Source organism: Ixodes scapularis, unplaced genomic scaffold (genome assembly GCF_016920785.2).
Source record: "Ixodes scapularis isolate PalLabHiFi unplaced genomic scaffold, ASM1692078v2 PGA_scaffold2__306_contigs__length_199485367, whole genome shotgun sequence".
Classification (NCBI taxonomy): Eukaryota; Metazoa; Arthropoda; class Arachnida; order Ixodida; family Ixodidae; genus Ixodes; species Ixodes scapularis.
In genome coordinates this window covers 58841883-58867871 of record NW_024609857.1, presented here as the reverse complement: position 1 = coordinate 58867871, position 25989 = coordinate 58841883, and the positions used below count along the sequence as shown (strand labels likewise).

General features: G+C 45.3%; 1 protein-coding gene across 1 annotated transcript in view; it reads left to right on the top strand.

Annotated features, from left to right (window-relative positions):
* The window catches only part of LOC120838176, an 88786-nt gene that overhangs the window by 54443 nt on the left and 8354 nt on the right, over nucleotides 1–25989 (top strand). The window contains exons 11-12 of the mRNA XM_040207965.1: nucleotides 3303–3465; nucleotides 20596–20714. Of these exons, the coding sequence (XP_040063899.1) occupies nucleotides 3303–3465; nucleotides 20596–20714 (282 nt within the window). The remainder of the gene's footprint in view (nucleotides 1–3302; nucleotides 3466–20595; nucleotides 20715–25989) is intronic.

Sequence of the window (25989 nt, the reverse complement as noted above, 5' to 3'; positions counted from 1 at the left end):
CCGTTCTGAACCCCTTGAATAGCATACTCAATACGTTGGACGTCGGTCAGAACGACCGGGCACTTGGGGATGAGCTTTAATTTTGCTAGAGAGTAGTCCACCAGGCTCTCTCCACGTAACTGTACTCGAGAGGTGACCTTGTGCTGCCACTGCAAGAGAGATAACCTGTCGTCGAACTGCGCTTTGAACGCGATCTTGAAACTATCCCATGTTGGGCACTGACGGCCAGTGACGACTTTCCAGTCGGCTGCCGGGCCACAAAGCTTCCCGAGGGCGACTGCGAGCAGCGTTGAAGGTTCCCAAAACGCCAGTCCTTGTGTTCATTTCAATTCCTCAATCCAGTGTCGGGCTGAGATGCCTCCGTCGCCACTAAAAGTCGGCAGCGACGCGGACAAATCTGGGAAAGTCGTTACTTTAACGGGGGCCATTGGGCGTTGAGACATGTTGAGCAATTGTTGCAGCAAGCTTGTCAGCAGCTGCGTACTTTGCGCTGGGTCAAGAGTCTCAAGAGGAAATGACTCTTGCGAGCAATGCGCGGAAGTCGCAGGGTCGGGAAGAAGCTATGCCGGTGGCGTTGACGGTCTGTTTTGGGCGATGTCAGCGAGGAGGCGGTGGATGGTGTCCTCCTTGGTTCTGATAACTACGAGGTTCCGACGAAGTAACTAATTTCGGAGAAAATCCGCCTTAAGTCCCGCGAGGTCGTCGGCCGTAGCTTCGGCCCAATTTATAAGTGGCATGGTGGCTGGCGGGCACTAGGCGGGCTTGCATTTGCGGGCGGGTAAAGTACGAAGGGCAGGCAGGGCGGGTTACGTACTTCAGATTGTAAATTCAGGCAAGGCGAGCAGGCGGTGTGGTCGGGCGAGTGGCGGTCGGGGTCCCTGGCATTGTTGGCTCTCGACTGCGCCAAATGTGAGGACTGGTAGGCGGATAAAGAATGTAAAAAGGTTTAATTAAAAGAGAACTGGGTTAGATGGCGGCATAACGTGCCGAGGTGACCAAGAACAACTCCACGCGCCAGTTCTTGAGCGCGTGAGCACGATGATTGCCAGACCGAATTGCGGGTTTTGCCGTCTGGCTCACATTATTAAAATTAAAGGGGTACTCCGGCGATTTTTTTCTGGTCGCCGATTTGCCTCAAAATTGGCTCAGCAGACCGATAAACACGGCTCTACCAGTTCCCCAAGTATAGTGTAAAAAGAAAAACATTTCGTAAAGTTATTGAATTTTTCGAATTTCGTTTTCATAGCGTTTCTCAAACAGGGAGGAGCCCCTAGTGGCAACTTTGCAGTGTGACGACAAAAATGGTACAAAGTGGGCATTAAGCCATGTCCCCAACTGATTACAAGACGTTTGATGGCAGAAAAAGAATGCTTGGTAGCTGATTCACTGAGAAGCACACAAAATACAGTCGACATACTCTGTTTAGGACTGCCTGCACGACCTGAAAGTCTGTGCAATTTGTGATGTCACACGACTGAATAGCGCGCGGAAATTTGAATGATAGTTCCAGCATCATCTTCATTTACGGTTTTCTCAATCGCTATTTTGAATTTCGAGAAAATAAATAGCATACCATGCAGACGAAAGTCCGGGTAGTCAGAAAGTGCAATTTGTTTGGGTAGCTCAAAAAACGGCAGGATTACCCCTTTAAAATTTTACAAATTGAGCTTTAAAGGCATGTTTAAACATTAAAAAAAGCTATAACCGATGTGTACTCAAACTCGGCCGCAAGCAGCCGTGTATAGGAGCAAACAGAGAAAAAGAAACCATCGACCGTGTTTTTTTTTTTTTGCCGCCAAAATATCTTTCAAGGTAGTCATAATGCCGACGGGTAATTTCCTTAGATGATTGGTACTTCAACTCTCAAAATAACCCACAGAAAATGTTAAAAACGTTGAGATCCTATCGCGTTTCGACGTAGACTGCAGCGAAGCGCTCCAGAAACAGCCCATATTTTTTCTGTGGGTGTGTTATTCTCTTCAAATCTAACAAAGCGGAGAAAGTGCGCCATAACGTTGAAATTTCAGTGTGCCATTGTGACAAAAATTCCACAGCTGCCAACTGAGGGCAAAATAAGTCGAATTTAACGTTTGGGTCTAGACAGTGTAATATCGGTTTGCCTTTGAGGTACGACGACACGGGCTTGCGCTGAAGGTGAGAAATTTAGCCAGTGCAGTACGACGGCTAGACTAGGGTCTACTACATACAACACAGAGCAGGGATCTACGACGCCAGGGCAGTGCGAGGCTCACCAAGATACTTCAGAATGGGGTTTGTTGTAACATTGAAACAAGCAAGGGTCACAACATTCTGCATACTCGCGAATCAGTCGGCAGCGCATGCATGAGAGCGCCTATTCCGTTTGCGCATGTTTTGCATGATACGCATGCCTCCATGAACCTTAAAACAATGGCGGTTATTTCTGTTCCCGCAACAGTGGGACCTCAAAGGGCGGAAGTATGGGAAGCATTGCAGTATTTTTTTGCACGTGCGGAGCATAGACTTTCTTCATCCAATCTCGGTTATAGTCACTCAAAATCTACCAACGGCAGAAGGAGCTTCAATTGTAGCGCCCTCCAGCCAACACCACCGAGAATAATCGAAACCCCCGTACCGCCTCCTCTCCTTTAAGAAACGTCATCGCAGTCGGATGGCGCTAGTCCGACCTTCGACGCGCTAATTGAGCACGAGCCCCGGCCGAACACTGACGCAGTACTCGTGCCCAATCTCAAGCCTCGATCGATCTGACTGTGATCACAGTGCGGAGGCCTTCTGCTGATCCAGGTGCTGTTGCTCAAGCTCGAGCTTCTCACCTTTGACAATGCTTCGGCGTCTGGTGCACCTTGAGCGCGCAGTGAAACCACAGAGGAAGGCATGAAGCACATGCTGAAGGCAAGTAGTCCGAATGATACGCCACGCCGTGTTCACTCTGCCATTCAGCATAACACTGCACATGGGAAAAATCCCCACCCCTGCCCGTTTCGATCTGGATGAGCATCGTACCGGCGTACGGTCGTGTATCAATACTGCGTGATGCACGTTAAAGACCCCAGGCTAGCGGTTGTACTGCACTGGCTAAATTGCTCATCTACAGCTGGGAGACTCATCGCCCCTGTGAGGCAGATTAAGTTCTAGGCTGTATAAACATACACACAACCCAATTTTTTTTTTCGCGGGATTTGGCGGTAAGCAGCCTATTTGTACGCATAAAAAAGAAGCTTATTTCCTTCTAGCTAACGGACCATAAGTCGTTGTTCTTTTTTTGTAATTTAAAAGATGGCATGTTCCTCTACCTCTTACAGCTTTACGATAGAAAGAACAAGGACTATACAATTGGACAGACTTTTTCATTCCATTTCTATGGAGTAAACACGACAATGGACAAGTTATCGGAAACGGAAGGCTTTGTTCCAAGAGCGTGTTGCAATAACAACGATACAAGACAATTGCGACTACATATTGAACGTAAGTACTAGTATTTATAGTTCATACTCACTTTTTTAATATTATATTTTAGTCTAGTCTGGGCAGTAGTGGGAACGTAAATAAAAAATATATTATGGGCCCGCAAAAATACAACAATGAACAAAAACGATATCCTGCTGACTCGAAGCACTTACTTGATCAATCTGGACTCGAAAATGCTTTTAATTTTAGAACGGTTGAACGGAACAATTATGTGAATTGAGGGGCGCACCTCGAGGTGCTTCGATGAATAATAAAACTGCATGAGCCTTTAATTAACGTGACACTGCACTTTGAAGTAAGACGATTGAACGAATGTGCGATCTTCTGTAAAAAATAGCATTTCCGAGAGAATACCTAATGCACCGTCCGAACACAATGACAATGGAGATGACAGGCTGCTAGGGAGGTTGCCACTCCGACAGTTTTCGCCATTACGACAGAAAAATAAACTTTGGCGGCCGAGCATTTGCCCTCGGGTTTGCCGCTTTTATATTTTTAAAATAAAATTTGGCGGCCGAGCGTTTGCCCTCGGGTTTGCCACTTTTATATTTTTACGTGTTTATCCAACTCAAACCCAGTGGCGAAAGAGGAGTGCTATACTTCGTCTCATCCTATGATGGACTAAAGGTCAAAGTCACGGGCCGCCAGGTTCAATCACGTTTCACGCTACACTATTACATGCCTAGCATTGATTAAGGATGGACGAATAATGCTCCGAACCCCAAAAGCGCTGCATCATTTCTATAGCTTCGATACTGCAAACAGCCTCGTTTTTGCAATGCAAAATTGTTGAGTCGCTCCCTGCTATTCCATTTGAACCACTGTCCACCCATCCCAATCAGTGATCCGAGACGCGGGCACTAATACGTGCATCAAAGCGCAATACGCAGTTTCTAAGTGGCTCGTGATTGGATCTGACGGTCCGTAGCTTTTGCCTTTAGTCCATCGTGAGACAAAGCATAGTTGGTGCTTCCGTGTACAAAACAGACAAAGTCGACGGAGGGACGTTAAATAAAACGTCATCGTTCACAAAAAAAGCTATTTGCTTCATTGATTTGAGCTATAGGTCTATTAGCCTAGGGCTTGCTGAAATTAAGGTGTTCGAAACGCATGAAGTCACAGGCACACCCCAGGATTCCAAGTCTCTAGAGGCATCGGCTCTCGTACTTGCATGCCAGTTCTGTTTTTGCTTCTTGGTGTAGGATTGAACTGTCTGAAAGACCAATTAATCAAATCAGGAGGTAGCAGAATAGAAGAATATGCACAACCGGAATGATCGCGAAGGGTATTGGCGTATTTTATGGACGTTTGTTTGAAAAGTCGCTAGTTCCAAGTGAAACACGAGCAAGCGTCAATAGTTACTCACAGCTTAAAGGAGCCATGATATTATTTTTCTACTTTCGCTAAATATTACTTAGAATTACTTCTTAGAGTTAATAAATTTACAAACTTGCCCTAGCTTTTTTTTTCTTGTTTTTTTTTTTTTTTCTACGCAAGAGGAAGAGCATCGTTCATCCCCTCGAGAAATATGAGCATCGTTCATCCCCTCAACGTCGGAGCCAGAACAAGCTGCCATATGGCGTGATGCTTATCCTATCCCGCTAACGCTAGTCATGGCCACGCCCTGGGGCTGGCAAAGTAGAAAACGCGTGCTGAGCTCCGGTCTTTGTCAGAGTTCGGCTATTCTTATCACCGCAGTAGTTTGATGCGAGCCACTACCCGAGTGTCCGCCGAGGCATTGATTGTTACGAGCCGAAGTCGAGTGCTCACGCAGTCTTCTTGTCTAATCCATTAGCAGCACTCGACTGTCTTCAGGTGGTAATTTTTATTCTACAATTACGCCACCAAGTTTCGCGAAGGCAAGATTGAAATAGTCCCTTTTATCCTCGCAATTTCTCCCAAGAAAGAATCTTCTGAATCATTGGCGGTCTGTTCGAGCATACAAGGGCCACACCAGGACCAGTACGCCTCTGCAAAGTCATGAACATTGCAACGCGATACCTTTTCATGACTCCATTAAAGGATGCAAGATGTGGCGAGTTTCGAGCGTCCTGTTCTCGTGCCGCAGCCAACGAGAGTGCAGCATTGGTTGATAAGAGCGCCGCAGAACCAATCACGAAGCTGTAAGCATGAATGTAAGAGTCCACGCCCTGCGATTCTTGAACTGCTTGCGACTATAGTTTGAGTTAAACCCGGAGAATGACATTGCAATTACCCCGTTCATGGGCACGGTCAAGCACATGACTAGGGGTATTGTATTATCATTTTTGGGAATTGCGAAATCGTCCCTCCCTCCTTTTTTATAAGAGTCTTGCCTCTACATATCAGGGTAACAAACCCGTAAAAATCTATTGGGTTTGAGGTTTTGAACTCACGCAGGTGTGACAGAAGTACACCCACATGCAACGCCAATGAGCGAGGTGCTTTTTCATCGCGGTGCATTTTGAATGTTAGAAGCAGACTGTTTCTTTTAATGTCTCTTTCGCAAATCTTAGTGATGTAGTCGCGGGTGCACTTCCAGGATTGCGATTGTCTTGTGCGGCCCGTAGATTTGACACCATCACTTCCCGAACACTCAATTATATTTTATTCTAGTTTATTAAACAAATACAATACTGCCCTCCAGGCCTTGGTTGACATTCGGATAAAAATGACCTGAGGACACGTGTTTTGTGCACTGCAAATTCAAACCCGTGCATATGGTGAACATTGGCGGCAGATCACGCAGCGGCTTGTACTAGCTAAGAAATAAGTACAATTTTTTATTGCAGATAATGCCTGAATCAGGCTGCATAATAAAAAAAAATCTATATGATTTTATTCGTGATTTAACCATACCAGTTTTACAATGAGGTCTTGAAACAAACAATTCCTGCAAAAAGATCCACAGAAAAAATATTTTACACCGATTACATACCACTCAATGCTATCATGTGCATTTGTTTTGTATTTTGACCTTCCCCACCGCCCCCCCCCCCCCCCCCCCCCCCGCCCCCTTACAGTCACCCGTGACCAAGGGACCGAGCGGGTCCCGAAACGTCGCGTTGATATGTTTTTAATAAAACTTTGGTTAGAGTCCGCAAAAACTATGTCAATTTCTCCCTAACCAGACAGACTCTGTCGAAAATGTTTACGTAGGAATCATCAAGCAAGACATATTTATATAAGGTTGAACACGAGTAAAAAAAAAAGTGCTCTTTTGAGCAAATCTGAACGTTGATTTTGGATTCTATCTTCGATCTCGTTCGTCAGATACGCAACGTCCTATAGCAGCAAATTGAGAACGGAAAAGAAAGAGCAAAAAACTAGAAATTTAATATCCTATTGCAATTAAGTGAAACTTGAAGAAAAAAATACTTACTAAAAGAATCCCAATGTCTTTTCCTATTTTATGGCGAGGATTAGAGCAATAAGATGCTTCTCATTACACTGCACGTTACGTTTACACTATTTCTTCCCGAATATTATCAGTACTCGAACAAATTGATTCATTATTCTGCCGGGTTGAACAATCCATCTACTGGTAAATAATCACTGGTTTCTTGCTACACTGAATTATTTCAGATTAATGTTAGCTTAATAATACAAATCTAATTAATTAAACAAAATAAATATGATTTTTTCTTAGTTAAACAAATTGTGACTTCTTTCCCTTTGGCCCGAATCACCCGTTTTAATGACATTTCCGCGATACGTCATTGCTAGTAGCCCGGAGCGACAAACGCACTGATGCTCGATCAGAGAACGCCGCAATTGGAGGACGCCTGCGTCTTCGCGTCGTCGTGTGCTAGTGTTGCGCTCGTGGTGAAACACTGCAGAACGCACTAGTGGCGACGCTCACGCGAGCTAGGCGGCGCTACGTGTATCCACGAGTGACGACACGTGGTCATGGGGAGGTGGGAGTTTTGTTTTTTAGGTGGAATTGAAGGACTCCGGGATCCCTGGGTTCTGCAGCATGAGCTTTTACTTCACATACTCCGGGCTGCGCGGTGTTTTCTTAAAAGTAGTAGGTGCCTTTGTGGAAACAGTTTTCACAACGTCGTGCAGGAGTGTTGACGCAGAGCACAGTTCTTGACATCAATCGAGACTTCAATGGGAGCAATACTATGCAAGAATAAATTTCTGCGCCAGATATCCCATGAGTGACCCACGCGCTAGCGTGAACCATCAGGCAGTCGTGTTTCCAGCAAGTCAGCACAGAAGTTATGTTGAATGTCGGCATTGACTTGCATGCGACACCCTTAATCTGCTTCCACATAGATTCCAGTTAAATTAACGGTTCACACATTTTTTTCTGGAACAAGTCAATATTTTATGGGCATCGGGTAATATATATGAAGCGCCAGGTCTGTTCGCTTTGTTTTCTGTTTTTGTTATGTGGAACCCGTAAGCGTTATGCGGATCATACGGACGTCGTTCCACTTACCTGCTGCACTTTCGCGCCAACCTGTTCCACTTAAAGCCTCCCAAAAGTGAACTTTCTTGTCCTTTTTTTACTTTTATCGCGTTTCAGTTAAAATCTTTTGTCGGTAAATCCCGGCAGGCCGAACAAAAACGAGAGAAATAAACCAAGAACAAATGCACACCAAAGGAGGCGGCAAGCGTTCAGAAAGGCGCCAACAAGAGCAGCAAAACACATACAGAAAAAGAGAGCTTGATGACCACGTCCTCGATACGACTAAGAAAATAGTTCCGGTGAAGGCCCTTGCTTTGATTAGGAGTTTTCGTGGTATGGTTAAGAGCGGCTCGAGAGTTATGAAAGCGGGTATCGGCGGATAGTTTCAGGCTGATTGACCTGTTGCAGCATGCAGCTCGCCCGCGCGCCGAAAGTTGCGGCGGTTGCGGTCGTTCCGCTTTGTTGATGCGATGGTTACCACGTCAAGCAAACCCGCCGACTTGTCATTTGTGCTGGGCTACTGTGGTGCATTATGCGTTTTGGCTGTTTGACGTTGATAATTTCTAACAGCTTCACTTGTGATTATGCTGTGTGATCTCAGTGATCTCGGATTACACGCTCGCAGTACTACCTTGTTCTCATCGTAAGTACCAGCTTTACCCGCACGAAACTTTTGGCGACGAACGTACGCCCTGTTCCTGTCGGTTTTTGTCTACAATCGCCGTGGTGCTTGAACCGCCGTTGATACGGTTATTCGTCTTATCTCAGGTAGCGCAAAAAGTCGGCGCGACGTCGGGCCTACCTCGAAAGAAGTCGGGAGAAAATGTCGGCCCAGCCTCGGGTCCCGAGGTCGGGCCGAGGCTGGTGTTGCTACACCCAGCCACTACCGGCACGACGTCGGCCGCCGGTGTCGGGCCGACTGCGGCTCCCGACCCCGGCCCGACCATGGTCGCAAAGCGATCCGCCGTCGGCCGGCCCCGGTTGCCGACTCAGTGCCGATAGGGGTTTTTAAGTCCCCCTAAAGGAAGTCCTCGGAACTTTGCTGAATCGCGCTTAGCAGCTTCGCCACCACACGGCGAACGGAAGCTCCGTAGGACACACAAAGTCGGCTGGGTGGAGCGTTGTGAAAGTATGCTGGGTGAGCACTGAACGGCTTGTTTTGTGTTCGGTCACCGTTGTTTCCCCAAGCAATTTCTTGGAATATCGTTTAAAACCGTGATATTACCTCTGAGGACCAGAACAAAAATGCAGGAAAAGCGGAGTGCTGCAAGAGAGCCGTACAGCTCATTTCGAAAGCATAGAGAGCCTAGATCTCTGAGAGGATTCCACATGAACTGAAATGGCTTGAGTTGAGCCATCTCAAAACTCTATAAGCTCTCCGTGATCCTAACGAGAGATGTGTCGCTCTAATACGGCGCTGCGTTTTCGTAAAGTTTTATCTGGGTCTCCAGGTGCAGAAGCAAGCGTTTACACAAGGTTTCAAGAAACTTATTTGACAAATAACAGCCATCGAGCACGCATTGTACCGCGCTCACTCGGCGGACTTTAACGCTTCATTCGGCTGGTCGCTATAAATCTAGGAATTAGAAACCTCGGCCTTTCCTAAGATGACGGACTGCATGGGAACTTGTGGCCGCCAAGCTCGCGAAGCGGCCCAGCACCGACCAGCAAATAGGTCAGTCCTGTAGTCGAACTATCACAAAAAGGTAACCAGTTTCCCTAATAGTTAGTAAACTAATAATGCACCGTAAGAAGTGTTCAGTTACTTTAAATGTTTTGCTAATCACATATATAATGCCTGCCTTATCGCTCTGTGATAGAATTCTATCAGCACAGCACAACCGTTTACCTGGTTTGCGGTCGCGCTGTGTATTTATTAAACTGCCTAAGAGAGAAATAAGCATACGAGTTAAAATATATGTAGGCTAACCCGATTCGCAACATTTTCTACAACAAATTTAGAACAATGTTTTATTCCTGTAATTGTAACTTGGTTACCTTTTGGAGCTACTTGAGTGGTTAGAACTGCTGGGCCTACGTATTTCACAGCATGCACATTATAAATGTGGCATTAAATTTACATAATTTTACTCAAAAGTACGAGAGAGGAATAAACCGAAACAGATTTACTGCACAACTGTATCCAAAACCTTCTGTAATCACTCGTCTCGAGCAAAACCTGGATTATAACTTGAATGCTATAGAATGAATGCTAATTCAAATCACTCCGTGATTAGAGCTTCCAAATATATGTTGCAGGGTTGCAGTCTTCCTGTCTCATCTTCCTTCTTTTCTCTCGACCACTTCCCCTGTCTCTGGCTTCCACCAGATAACTTGAAATTCTCCTATCCATATCGTCTTCTTTTGACTTTTCTACACCTTTGAGGACGCCTTCTGGAAAAAGCCATGAAAGTACATATATTGTCTTCTGATAATTTTTTCGAGTGCATTAATTGAAAAAAAAAAATTCTAAATTTTCTTGAAATATGACGTTCATAATATCATGTTTCAAGCTAATTCTATCTTATACTCCTGGAAAGCAGTATGATTATACTTCTATTAACGTCGTCAACCCTAATGTGAAAAGAGTGGCTGCTGACGTTGTGTTTCTTATACATCCCCCTCAACTGATTAATTAAGCAAATGTAAGATCGGTTATTTGTCATTTTATAAAAAGATGACGTTTCAAACAGGAAACATCGTGTTTTTATCCTTAAAAAACAAAATTTTGAGAGAACTAGCCACAGCGCAGGCAGATGAACCATGCAGAATTGCTTTGCTTCAAGTGACAAGCACAGTTTTTAGGATACACACTGCTTCATATGAGTATGTGGGAAAATCATAAAAATGTCGCTATATGTTTAGCACAAGGTGCTGAATTTATATTCCAGGGCCAGCAACATTCCATATCTTAAAATGGATTTACGACCATGGATAAACAGCATCTTAAATATTTCTCCCAGGCAAGTTTTTGACCTTTAGAGAGAAATTTAAGTGAATTTCAAGTTGGTAGCGAAAAATATATTTTTATTCAAATTCTTGCAAAGCTGCTTATGCAGTTATGTGACCGAGAAAGGCTTCACAGAGTTACGCATCAATAAACCAAGCTACACAAAAAGGGCTCCTCTTTTTTTCCCACTCCCCCTTCCCTGTGGTGGCCAAAAAGGTGAAGTATCCAATGTTAACCTTTGTCTTTCTATTATTCTCTTCGTCCTCGTGTAGTGTATTCATACATATATCCAGGTTCAAAAACAAATATTTTATGTTGTTAAGCAGACTTACCTTTGATGCACTTGTATAGGGTGGTGTTAGAAAATGCTCGCTTCTTTTCTCTACCATGTAGGCTAATAGCTCTTGCAGATCTCATTTTCCAGCAACCTTCTCATTGCTTCCATTACAACGAATTTTGCGGTGTCCCTCCTCCAATCCGAAAAATTCCCCGAACCTGAAAAACAGATATAAAATATTGAATACGTTGAGCTCACATACAATAAAAAAAAATGCCTAGCATGTTTGACAGATTACGAGTGGACCAAACTTATACTCACTAAGTGCCAAGTGGTGCCTGTAGTTATCCGTCAGTTTGGCCTCCAGTTCGGCGTCCAGTTCGTCCAGGCTATCGATTGTTTCCAGTGGTAACAGAGGCAAGTGGAAGACATCACCTCCGCTCTTCTGCTTTGAGAGCTGATACAAGCTCTCTTTCACCCTCGCTAGCCGTTGCTCAATGGTCTGGATGTGCTCTTTCATTTCAGCAAAGAGGGTGAGAAATTTCCTTTCGTAAGCTAATACAAAGGTCAAAATATAACGTTGATGAACAAACCAAAGTTCATGTATCAACATCATTACGTAATATTATATGAATAGGTTTAATATACTCAACACGTTATTGCAAATATATTATTTGGCGGTTGTAGAAATATAAGTAAACCACACTGCAGCTGACAGCCTGATGACTCACTGTATAGCAATTCCTCGGTGCTGGTCCGGAGGCTGAAGTCCATACATTGCTGCGGACTTTATGTCAGGCGGTGTACAATAAAAAAAATCAAGTTATGGTACTGGTTGCAGTTGCATCAAGATGAATACACCAAACAATAAACAAAAAAAAAAGATTAAATGGAACCTGCGCCGTCGATGCCTGATACCCTAAATAACAGGATAAAAAGATCAATAGTATCAAAAATAAAACATAACCAGCAATGTCAAGCAATGTACTAGAAACAAAAATGTAACAATTTACTAATCTTGACGAAGTCTACGTTAGAGCCTCAGGCGCAATTATTGTTATTATCATTGCTACTTATGTTGGTTAGTCACACACGCCCTAGCTCGCTTTTACGAACCTGCGTCCCGTGGATAGGCCCAACCACATAAACAAACGTTAATATAAAAATTATTATTATTTAAACTACTCCCGGTGCCCCCGGGGGGGGGGGGGGGGGGGGGGGGGGGAGGGGGGGGCTTCAACAGTGTTATTCTAATTGAGTCCTACAAACCCACGCTGCCCTATTGAAAAATCTCATTTGTATACGACATTTCTCTGTCCAATAAACACATATGAACCATACAAGATATATAAGACCATACTGGGTGAAACAAGGAGACGGTAGGCTCTTTAAATCGACCGGAAAATTCGGTTCCTTAAAGAGGCCCTGCAAGGACTTTTTACTGTTTTTTTAATTTGCACCGAACCTGAGCGGACTGAACTTAGTAACTTAGTGAAACTTTTCTTTTCGCGAAATTCGCTTTATTATAAAAGTTATAGGCAATTTAGAATTACAGAAACAAGCAAAAAATAACCTCCTTCATGACGCCGTTGGCCCTGGCTTGAGTGGCCGTGAACTAGCGGAGGAATAGTGAGCTCATCGAGCACTCACGGCCGCCGCACTCCGTGTTGACGGCGCCAGAGGGCACCACTAAAGCATGTTCTGGATAGGCTGTATGCAGCGGGCAGCAAAAGCGGCTTGCATTGCGTTTGCTGCGCGATTAAACACTAATTCGGCATGACGCTTCATTGGCCGTAAACGACAGCAAACACGGGGTAAAGATCAGTTCAGAATGGGAGCCACTTCGCGCTGCCATACCGCGAAACGGCCAAACCGCAAGACAAAGCCTCTCGCCGAAGGCTTTCGGAACGCTCGGAGCCGGTCGGATCCTCCTGTCCATACGACTGCAGCGCCACCGCGTACATCCGGGATTTTTTCGTGTCTGTGCCTTATTACACTACTCCTTTCTAGTATGCGCCGCCTTCTCCACCGCTTGGCGGCGGGTATGTCGACGGGTCATTTCTTGTTTCCGTACTTTATAAACTGAATTTCTTTCTTTGTTTCATCTATAATAGTGAACAAAAACTACTTTTATAAATAATTGAAACGGTTCGCGCCACTTATATCTTGTATTTCGACCAAAAAGAAGTTTTTAGTGGCTCTGACCAGTAGTAAGCCCAGGACCAAAGACGTCACATTTTGCGCGCTTTCGGTACCGCGGGTCGCCCTCGTCGGTGGAGGAGGTTTCCGTGTCGTCCGGTTAAAATATGGCGCACTGATATTTAGCTACTCTTTCCGTGCCCGCTGGCTTGCCCGAACCCCAAGAGACGTGGAAACCGCATAAAAGGTAGACGCTTAAATATGATTGCAGGGCCCCTTTAACCTATCGCGCTACGACTTTGTGCAGCGTTGCCCACAGATGGTGCATTTTTTTTTTGTAAAATTTGCAAAAAGAGCGAACTTACCTGAGGAAAAAGTAAAGAAAGAAAAAGGCTTAGCTCCTATGGAAACACAGCGAAGCCACCGGACTTCAAACAACACGGCGCCGTTTCGCACAGGAGACAAGAGATGGCGCAAGCGGTCGCGACGCCAACTGCCACCAACGTACGAGCAGACGACGCCGAGAGCCGCCGAAGTTAGCAGACAAGGAACTGCAGTTCCTCGTTGTTACCGCGCCTGTTTTTGTTTCTGCGACTGTCGCCGCCTGCGGAACGCGCGTCGCTTGAGTCGAAAAGATTGTCTGGTAAAGACGCTGGCTCTCGGCGCCGTATGCTCGTTCGTTGGCGGCGTTCGTTGCGCCATCTCTTGTGTCCCGTGCGAAACGGCGCCGTGTTGTTTGAAGACCGGTGGCGTCGCTGTGTTGCCATAGGAGCTAAGCCTTTTTCTTTCTTTACTTTTTCCTCAGGTAAGTTCGCTCTTTGCAAATTTTACAAAAAAAAAGAACGCACCATCTGTGGGCAACGCTGCACAAAGTCGTAGCGCGATAGGTTAAGAAACCGAATTTTCCGGTCGATTTAAAGAGCCTACCGTCTCCTTGTTTCACCCTGTATAAGAAACTTGTGAGAAGTTTCTTATATGTTCTTATATAGTTCTTATATGGCTTTTACATGTCCTTATATATCTTGCATGATTCATATGTCTTCATTGGACAGAGAAATTTCTCATACAAATGTTTTTTTCACTAGGGTGGCTTCAACGAACACCCCCCCCCCTCCTCTTTGTCGTCTCGAATTCGCCCCATGTAAATAAATTATTATTATACTCATTATTATTATCAGGCCCACGGCACCCCAGTCCGAACTTTTTTCAACTTCAACCACATGCTCCCTTGTACCCATTCCTGCTTTAATTAAGCTTCCCAAGGCAGCGCCGGCTTTCGTTGCAAGCTGTAATGGGCGTGAGCACCCATTTAATATGTCGCGCAAATTCTGTTCTTCAGAACTTCGTTTTATGGTCAGAGGCTAACGCGCTCAGGATTAATGCGAAGAAATGCAAAGCAATTATTTTTAGATCCGTAAATAAGTCTATCTTAACTCATAGCCCAATTCTACTTGGCAATTCGGAAATAGAAATTGTTAACCAGCACAAAATATTAGGTGTATACTTTTCCGAACATGTGACCTGGGACGCTCATGTAAACTTTTTGATTTCGAAACTGTCTCGTATTGTCGGTGTATTTGCTCGTTGTCGTGGTATTTTGCCACTTCATGCTAAGTTAAAAATATTTCACACATTATTTCAGTCCCATTTGAATTACTGTCATCTCATCTGGGCTACTACAACTAAAACAAATATAAATAAATTATTTTTGCTCCAGAAAAAGGTCTTACGACACATTGCGGAAGTATATCATTTTGATCACACTGAACCTCTGTTTACTAAGTATAATATCCTTCCTGGTAAGCATTTGTTTGAATACCGGCTGATGTGTTCCATTCGTTTCGCACCGCCATCAGTTATTGAATTCTTATATTGTATTTCGCAATTAACTGAAAGCCTCAGCATCGTCAGCACACGTCGTTATTATGACGTCAAGGCAGCAAGCCTACGGTCCTCTACGAGCGTGCTTTTCAACCCGTTTCAAAGTCACAACACGAGTTCCTGACATCACATTAATACGGCGAAGCTAAAAAGAATATTATCATATTGGATATGAAGTAGAGGTGTTGATACCGAATTTAGTTCGAATCGAATCACACCGCGTCATTCCTAAGGTCAACGTGAGGTGGGAGAAGAACGTCAACTTGGTTCACTTTTTACAGGGGAATTTACAAATATAGTAATGTTCGATTCGAACAGCAAACACACTGCTCAAAATAACCTCACGCTTCTGCACACCATACAATAGGAAAGCTGAATCTTCCCTCTTATATTCTTGCAACAGTTAGACAACTTATATGCGCAGCCTTCCCCGCGACGCTTCGGAGAGATCGGACAGAAGCAACAGAGAGGCAGAGAAGACGAGTGTTACGAGTGATCCCGCCAAAGGTAACTCGCGCATGCGCAGTAGGAATGGTATCGAGTATCATGTAAGCCTTTTTTCTCAACAAAAAGAAAAGCAGAAAAAGAAAACGACTTGCTGCTGTCGGGGTTCAGGCTCCAGCCAGCTGGCGTCGACGCCACGGCTCCTCCTCAGTCATTCGTCTGGAGACGGCGAAAGTTTTTCAGGATGAGAACCCAGGATTCTCGTGAAGACCTGGAAATTAAAAAAAAAAAAAAAAACGCAAAAAGAAACGAAGTAAATGAAAATCAACAAGACGGAGAAAAAGAGAACAGCAAGCAAGCAAGCGGACAACTGGTGCTCTTTCTTTTTCTCTGTCGTTTCTGAATGCACTGCTTCGTCTTTAGCAAGAGCGAACGCAGAACGCCCGTCCCCTAGTTTGCGGCTCTTGTGATAGTTGGGAAGCCATCGGCAGCGGCTGGGATACATTCGGTAGCGCCGGAGCTACTGATCTCCATGACTATTGCTGGATCGCGCTTACCGCTCCCGCGAGTGAAGCCACCGCACGGTCATCTTGCTCGTAGAGGATTTGCGGTTTTGCTAGCGTTACTGAGGCTGGCGGCAGCCTGCGTGCTGAAGGCACGTTTTCCACTCGTTCGTCGTCATTCCTCGAAGAAGATTTTCAAGACGCTCTGTAAGGGTTGAGACTTGCAGTTGAGAACACTTGGACATTTTTACGGAAGTGCAGTGCAACAGAAAAAATCCCCCCCCCCCCAAAAAAAAAAAATAAATATTTTGTACTACTGATTTAATTGCCATAAGTGTCTAGTAAAAAAAAAAAAAAAAGACGCGCCGCTGATGCTGTTTACTTTCCCCCCTCTTCCGTCGCCACTGGACACAGGATCAAGCTCAATGATTTCTGGACAGCGAGTGCCGCAAGTTAAAAATAGAGTCAGAGTGAAAGTAAAACGCTCCCCAGAGGCGCCGGAGGAATCTTGATCGGTATCCAAGCGTGCGAAGGCACAGAGACGCTGCACTTCGGCGCGCAAAGGAAGCTTTGATCAAGCCGCGAGACCGGTGACACTTGCTTTCGACGAGTTGTGCCTTTACTTACGGCTTCACGCACATTGCACTCGCAAAACACATCTACACGGCGTCGATTCTTGATCGGTATCCAAACTTTTGAAGGCACAGGACGCAGCACTTTGGAGTGCCAAGGAAGCTTGTACCCCGCCTCTAGAACTGCAAAACTTGCTTTCGACGAGTTGTGACTAGGGTGAACACCTTCCCGCTAGCGAAATGCGGGACGCGCAAAGGGGGGGGGGGGGGGGGGGGGGGGGGTTATAGAGGAAATTTATTAACACACTCACCGCGAACCCAGGCTCTGTTAACACATTTAATATCCTGTGCTGTTTATACACCTGCTAATCGTATTCCGGCAATTAACCTCAATTAAGTTTCACTCCCAGTGATATATCTTTTATGCAAAATATGTTATTAATGTGTCGAAGTTGAAAATATAACAATCGGCTGTAGCAGAACTCAATGCATCAAGTGGAAATAAGATACCGTAAATCGCTTTCGGGTTATTGTTTCCTGTCAGCGCTTACTTTTATCAACATTGTTTATCAACATTTTTAAGATTATATTCTTTTTCGACCGTTGCGAGTTGTAGGCCTTTTGCCTTGTATGGTTGCCTTCACTAAAACAAAAATCCACAGCACCCTCCGCATTGACGCAGCGATTTCAAGATAATTACAATGTTTTATATTTACACTTTTGGAGAGCAACTTTTTTTACAATATTTTGCCACCAAGGGGAGAGGCACAACGGAGCATGCGCGTCGGTTCTCCTGCAAGAACGACGGTTGCTTCTCACAATGCTTGGATAGAAAATGGTGTACCATTGCGACTCGCACGATTATCAGCGACCTCCGCGCTTCCCGTGCCCCGTTGTTCGGCAGCGCCATGAGTGTGAGAGTGAATTTTACTACAGTATGAAATGCGGGACATTTTGAAGATTTTGATATTTCTTGCGGGACGCGGGACACGAGCCCTCAATGCGGGTCAGTCCCGCGAGTCGCGGGACGGGTGGTCACCCTAGTTGTGACTTTTTCCTGCGGCACTGCGCTTTCGTTAAATTTTCCACGTGTTCACAACGGAAAGTCTCAACGGTTACACAGACTCTTAAAAAACTTCTTCGGCGAATGACGACGAACGAGTAAAAAACGAGTCCATACCACGCTGGAAAACCGCAGCAAAAGGCTAGCAAAACCGCAAATCGTCTACGAGCAAGATGGCCTTCCGGTGGCTTCACTCGCGCTGCAGCGAACAAGCGGGGAAGCACGATCCACCAAATGTCATTGAGATCAGTGGCCGGAGCCTGCCCTTTCCTACGCTCTCTCGCTTTCTTATGTTGTCGGGGAGCGGTCGGCCGCCGCTCGGCCTTCCCGGCCCAACTTTTCCGTTCAGATGCCAGGAAGCCCCGGGTCGGGCCGACTGCCCGTGCTACTTGAGATGGTTTCTTATTCCAGGTGAAAAGAGTTCAAGCGTGTTTCGCAGTTTTATTTGCGTTCAACAGGGAAGTTTCAGTTTGGCGCAGTTTTATGCGGCATTGGTTGGGCGCTTTGTATAACCAGATGATAAACTTGTGGCTAATTAAAAAAAAAAACCTTGTGTCCCTTTCTTTTTATCATTTTACTCTTGATATGCTCATTTCAGAAATTTCAAAGCCTGGAAAAAAGTGTTCTCGGTATTAATAAAAGTCTCGTCACGAGAAAAGTGTTGCGCGTGTATTTCATGAGCCCAAATGTAGTGCCGACTTCTCATTTAATTTCGTTTGCAATATCGAACAGCCCCGTTCAAGTCGGTATTGTGTATTAGAGCACTTCCTACTGAATTTTTTGTTTCGATCGCGACATGGTTATACAGTGAGAAAAAAGCGAGGACATAGGAGGCAGTAGACGGGGCGAGCACAGCGCTAGATTTATCTACAGCATTCTCTCTCCTTATTATTACGCACTGCATTACCAAGTTGTAAAGATGTACAAACTAGCCTGCATCACCAGTTTGATTCGATTGCGACGATGAATTTAGTATAATCTATCACTGGAGCCGAGGGCCAGCTTCGGTATGGAGTCCTGGACGCAGATGAGAACGAATTAAAATGGCTAATTGACACTGGATTTTAAGTTAGGCAGACAAAAGTTGAGTCTACTGAAAAATCGACTGCTCAGATTAAATGTAATATTTGCTCACGCCCAATTTCAGATTCGTACTAGATCCGACATGTTGCATTCCGATTTTGATCAGATATATTTGTAGAAACTTATCTAGACGGTTCTTTATATACTCATACTGCAGCGTTTCGGAGCACCAACCGATGACATAGTGTTTGAAACGTTTTCTGATACCGCAAGACCGTCGAGTTGCGACACCGCAAAAGTTGTCTCGATTTGATTGCCAAGTTTGGAGCCGAAACCTCGGAAGGCTCATCTCGAAGCTCTAACGACTGTTATTAAGTTTCACCTGAGCTGTTAGGCACATGAATAGAACAGCTAATAATGTGTCTGACACTCACGGAGGCATGGATTGGTGCTATGGTGTTTATTTTACATGTGCATTTACTCACTCAGGGAAGTTGTCAGTGACTACAAGGAGCAAAGTAAATTTCTGCATGTCTTTAACCGGGACTTGCGGACCATCAAGAATGTTGCTGCAGACATTGCGTACAGTCAAAAACGCCACAAGGAAACATTTCTTACGCCAAAGATTGTGCTGCTGTCATCCTTACTTTCTGTTAGTACAGGGAAAAACAAAACTAGAGCTGTCATAATCCTGCATACATGTAGAGTAACTGTATTCATTATTTCTATCGTGCGTGCTATGACCAATTCAAAATTGCACTGTTAGAATCACATATATGCAGCAATGGCACGCTTTAGAAGCCTGCCATTGCCGCAATAGTTTGTGATTCTGTCGTTTTAGATTTGTCCTGAAGCCTTAGCAGGTAACACTTAAGGCTCTAGTTGCTCTAATTTTGTGATATACTGTGACCTCTCGATTTCATCCGACCTGCTTTAAAAGAGAGCCAATACCATAGCACCGAAAACATTTTGTGTGACCCGAAGTATTTTCATTACAGCGTTTTGTTTTTCTTCATATGATGGATATAATGATATTCTACAAAGGTTCACACGACTGGCTTGAGATATCTGGACAAAAGTTACGGTAACATGCCAGACATGCTTTATATGAAACGCTGTTCCAGATGCCAATACATGAAACACTGTTTCACGTAACATTCTTGCAACTGTATGTGTAACAGCTTTACAGATGTCAATATGTGAGACGCTATTTTATATACCACCTTCACAATTTATCTGAAACACTGTTTTGCAAAAACTAGTAGTTATGTGGACAACAATTTCTTATGGTTAAGCGGAACTGTTTTTGGAAAAAAGTTCCAGTTACTAATTGGAACCTAAGTGGAACGAGATTAAGAGTGTACGCCTCCCCCACCCACCCCTTCTTTTTTTTCAGTTTACAAAACTCCAGTTAAACGTAAACTTAAGCCTTCTGTCCATATCTCCTGCTCTTTGTTTGGGGGTATATTGTTGTTTGCTAGTCTAGGGGTGTTGGCAAAAGGTGTAGTTCAACCTACCATTCAGTTTGTGCTACAACCACTGGGAGAACTCATGGCTCTAGTGGCTGCTCTTCTGTACACTTCTTTCTTATACACACATCTTGCTGCAAAACATTAGATAACGAATCTCTGCTGCTCTTGGTTGCCGTATTTTCCCCAGAACTGTCTAAATAAACTTAGTTCATGGCTTAGCGGAGGCGCTCTCTTATTGTTTCTGCGTAGATACGTACCAAGACGTTTCGGTCGAATCAGAGACACTCAAAGAAAAGAGATTTACGCCCGTGCTGCGCTGAGGAGATCGCATTCTAGGCTGTGCATTTGTAATCAGTGAAACGATGTACATATTAACCTAGCTGTCATTATTAAATTTTGTATTTTAGAAAAACCGCCCACTGGAGAATTGCTGAAGAATCCTGACTTCTTGTATGCCGCATGGAATGCTGTTCGTCGCGTTGGTAGCATTCAGAATCCTCACTTGCGTATCGACAATTTCAAAGTGGTAAGTGTCCTACGAGGATCCTAGTAACAGAGGTCGCTAAAAATATATATAAATGACCAGTTTTTGTTTGACCTTCAGTGCCGCCGTCACTCGTAGCTCATATAGTCTCTGCAGTAAACGAGAGCGTTTTCAATGGGCCTCGAGATCCCGAAGACCGAGTTGATGATTGAGTCTGGGAATGATGGTGGAGACACCTGGCAAACTCACAACACATCCCTGAAAACTTCACAGTTTTGCTGCCGATGATGACTCAGTTCTTGTCTTGCTATGAGCAATGAAGCTTGACGCGCGCTGATAACCCTCATGACCAGGTTAGATTGCGTGGAGCTGCAGGGTGTCATACTACGCTTTTGGCACTAAATGTTATAACTAGGGTTTCGCGTTTTCGGTTTTTATTTTTTCAAACTTAAACGTACTTTTTCAGTGTTTATTTTAAAATTTAATTTTCGGTTCTTTTTGGTGTATATTTATGCGCACAAAAGTTTATCGTTTTTTTTTTTTGGTGAATATGAAATAAACATTAACGGACACCGGATCAGGTGATCCTTGTAGCTCTGGTATTTGTGATCACTCAAAGAATAACAGCAGAGATAGATTGAAAAAGAAATGGACACTTTTGGCAAATGTGTGCAACTATAAAAGAAACAATAAAAAAAGAAGTACAGGCAAGTCAGATATGAAGCCTATGCCCAAAAAAATATGAAACTTCAACTTCTGTGCATCAGGATTATGTGATCTTATCAGACATGTACAAATTACCCAAAAAAGGTAGTTAATTGTTAAGTTACTGAGTATCGATGAGAGAAGTAATTGGAGTAGAATATAAATTACGCATGTAATTTATAAAGTGCGTAGGAACGGAATGTGAGGGGGCCCCTTGTTCGAGAATGCCACTTCATCTGCCGGCGTCTTATTTACTTCTGTGCTCAAACGTTTGTGATCAGCAAAATTAGCACTAGATTTCGAAAGTACTTAGTAATTTGAGTAGAAGTTACCTAAAAAACGTAGTTAAATAAAAGTACTAATTACCCAAATAAAGTTGTAATTGAAAGTTACCAAGTTACTCAGAAAAGTAGTTAAACTACAGTAGTTTGAGTAGAGTAGTTGAACTAGGTCCAAGTCTGGAGCTTATTATAGTAGACACACATGTACTTTCCCAGGTTCTCGTTCATCCACACTCTTTCTTTCCTGTTAATATGACCCTGAGCTTCGAGCATAACACTGGACACTGGCAGGCTGAGGAGGTGAAGCGCTGCCTGAGCCACAATCGGCCAATCAATCAGACCTGACCGCCAAAAGAGACACGCTGCGACGTTTTGGAGCACAACATGTTTCGTGTACTCACTAAACCCTGGCTGCAGAGCTTGCAATAAGTCTAACTCCCTTACAACGAGTTTGAAAACTAGCTGGCTCGTACATGGCGAAGTCATGGGGCATTTTGGACTTCACGTTCTGATCGATGATGCCCACATTAAGCCATAACGCGTGATGGCATCCGTGTATCTCATACATTCGGACACGTTTCGATAGACACTATCGTTTCACCTTTTCGCCACGGCTCTGCGGTACGACTGGAAGGTCAAAGTGGCCTTTTTCGGTTAACACCGAATTTCCGAAAATGAATTCGGCGTACTTTTATCGGTTTTTATCGGTGTAAACCGAAAAACTTCGAACCCTGGTTATAACCGAAGACCTGATAAAATTCTCGAGTTCATGTAATAGCTCACTGCATCGCGTATTCCATGGGCCGAAACCCTGCCCAATCATCTCGTCGGCATTTTATTTTAAATTCACTGTAAAAATAGTATTATGCCCAATAATTATATCAAATACGGTTAGAATGCGTGAAATTGTTTGTAAGGGGCATACAATGCATTTAAACATACAGGTTTGTCTTTTAATGCGAACTGATTAAAAAAAATATGGGGTGAAAGTTAGACAAGCTCTGTCTTGATCATGCAATTATCAGGCTCAGAAGATGTTCTATGAGGGGATAATCGTCACGGTAAGTTCAGTAATTAACTTATATATATTAATTATTTTTTTAATTATTGGTTTCAGCAGGTCATGTTCAAATTGAAATATTGACAGCAGTAAATTTTTAAGATTTTGAAAAAAATATTGAATCAATTTTCGCGCTTTTTCACCCCACTTAGAAATTGCGCCTAAGAAGAGCGTCGCCAGCCCTGCCCACAATAACACTTGGAAGATTGACGTCTCTTTTTAAATCATGCTCTCACTATCTCTGCAGCATGTTCTTGCAATACGTCCTGGATAAGAAAGTCTAAGTGTTGAACTTTCCTGCGTCACTATCAAAGGTCACACTAGGCCAGAGATGGGAGACGAGTGCTGCATCAGCGCTCGGTAGGAACTCCTGTCCAATCAGTGGGAATACGACTCGTAGCCGAACGCTGTCGACGTAGTCGTTTCCAATTTCTTGCCCAAGGTGGCTTTCGTTAGTGACACAGGAGAATTCAGCACTTGTACTCTGTTTCATAGCGTGCAACGCTGTCAAAGCTATTGGCGCGAGCGCGTGGCTTCACCTATGGCTTTTTTTACGCGAAAACGCGTGCAAATGATCAACGAGATCAAGCCCATGCTCGCGCCGGTAGCTTTGACAGCGTTGCAGACTAAGTATGAAACAGAGTATAGGCTTTCTTACCTAGGAGGTGTTGGTTCTTCATGAGTGCGCTTACGGCCCAAATGACAACGTCACTCAAACGGCCACGTCACTCTTCCAAGCGCCATTGCGGGCAGGGTGTCTCCTTTCAACATCCGACGGGAGCAGTCGACTCTCTGCGAACTCCAGAGAACGTGATCCAACGTTAACATCGATCCGGCGCTCGGCGTGGCAGGCTCACCACCTTACACCACCCCTGACCTCACTCCGTCGACCAGCCGCTGCACGTCCGCCGAATCGAAAAAAGGATGGCGACTGCCGCTGTCTCGCCGGCGTCGAAATGGACACTCAGTACCCCGCAATGGATACTAGACCTCGCGCTGGACGTCTGGACAAGGCGTCGTGGAGGTAGAAAGTGAGACGATTGCTCCTAAGGAGTTCAATAGGAAGCCGGGGAATGGGACAAACGTTCTCATCAAGATGTGCAAACAAAGGGAGGCGCTAAGCCCAACCGCGGATTTCCCGCCGAAACGTACTATTGGCGGAAAACAAAACGGGCGGAAAAGCCGGACGCGACCAAACAAGACTGCGAGGCCTCCGAAGCTCCCGGAAACCGATGTGAACGTCGTTTTTCGACTTCGGGGTGGACTGAACGTTTCCGAAGAAGTTTGAATCGTCATCCAGCGCAGCATTCAGCTTGAGGCGCAACTCACGCCGGCAGAGGCAGAACGCGATGCTTTTCGTTTCAACGACCAGCAGAACACTCATCGTGAGCAATCCGGTGCTTGAAAATGCTCTCAAGTACGAGAAAGTCAACGAAGTAAGGGTCAAGGGGAAAGCTTACGAGGTGGTTGCGTATGCGACTCTGCCGGAAAACGCCGTTAAGGGGTCATTCACAGTGTTCCAGACGAAGACAAAGAGCAAGACATTCTCGGTAACCTAGTCAATGCGAGGAACCCTAGCGTGGCCCACGCTAGGTGCATGGGTCGCTCCAAATCGGCGGTCGTGTTGTTCAAGGGCCAGAATGTTCCCTACTGGATAATGTACGGCAACGTAGAATACCGGTCCCATTTGCACAAGAAGAAGGTTGAAGTCTGCGGCACGTGCGGAAGTTTCGGTCATTGCGCTGACATGTGCCAGCGGCCGACAGAGAGGAGGTGCAAGGATTGCGGCACTCCGAACCCGGCCGATGGCCACGCGTGTTCACTGTCATGCGGTATCTGCGGTAAGGCCCACCCCGCGGGTGACAAGATATGCTAGCAACGTACATAATACAGCAACGTACATAATACGCCGTAAATAATACAGCAACGGCAGTGGGAAAAAAAGAAGGAGGTGTGGAAGTTTAAGGAAGAAGATTTCCCGAATCTTCCGACGAAGCGGTCTCGATCGAGGAGCCGGACGCCTGCCGTGAACAAAAACGAAATGACCGACAAATAGAACGTGATAGCTTCGCAGGCAGCGAGACAGCTGGCCAAATTATCCGGTTACAAGTCCTACGGCACCGACGCGAAAGACAATACCAAGTGGAAACGTTGCTCAAAAAGGAACGTGCCGGTCATCGTGCACGACACGGGTTTCTCAACGGTAGAACACGTGCTGGTCGAAATAATTTCGGGGAAGAAAAAGGATCAACGCAGCTTATTTTTGCTGAACGTCTATAGTAGCCCAGCAAAGCGGCACAGGTTCGCTTCCCTCTTTCAAGCGACTCTGAACATAGCCAGATGTTAGGCACAAATAGTCGTCGGCGACTTCAACGCTCCACATACGGACCGGGGCTACCAGCGGGAACAAGTCGAGGGCAAAAACTTGTTGCTCGACTTTTACGGATGCGGACTATCCCTGACCATGGATCTGGAACACCCAACCAGGCGAGTAGACGTCCAATAGATTGTTACCACTCCCGATCTCACGTTTGTCCACCTCGTGAAGGACGCGACGTAGGAGAACACGTGGAAGACTTGGGAAGCGACCATTACATCCTGAAGGCGACACTCAGGGCCGGGCCTGGGAAGCCGAAGGGCAAAAAATGCAGGATCACGGAGTGGACCAAGTTTCAAGAACTCCTCGGCGAGTATAAGATGGAAGAGGTGCACGACATGGGAGGATGGACGGAGAGCCTGCTAGCCAGTTCTGAGCGGTCGACCAAGACAATCCCAGAGGAAGTGGACGTAGTAGCTGCGGACAGCCGGCTCTTACACCTGTGGGAGACCAAAGCTGGCATGCAGGAAAGGCTGCGCTCGCGGAGAAGCAATCGAGGCCTCAGAAGAAGAATCGCTGAAATTAGCAGGGAGATAGAGAGCCACGCGGACTGCATTACACGCCAACAGTGGCAAGACACGTGCGACGGGTTCGACGGCCAACCAAACGTTCCCAAGGCCTGGAACATCTTACGGCACCTACTTAATCCGGAGGGCCGCAAGACGGCTCAACAAAACAAATTGTGCGAGATCATACGGAGGCACGAGGGTGGCGAAGACGACCTCGTCGAAGAAATTCGGAAGCAGTACATAGGCGACAACCTGCCACGCCAACCGACGGAGTACAACGCTGCGAAAAACGACGCGCTCGACGCAGACATCACGGAAGTCGAGGTGTTTCAGACCTTGAGAGAACTGAAGACGAAGTCGGCTCCGGGTCCAGATGGCGTCACCA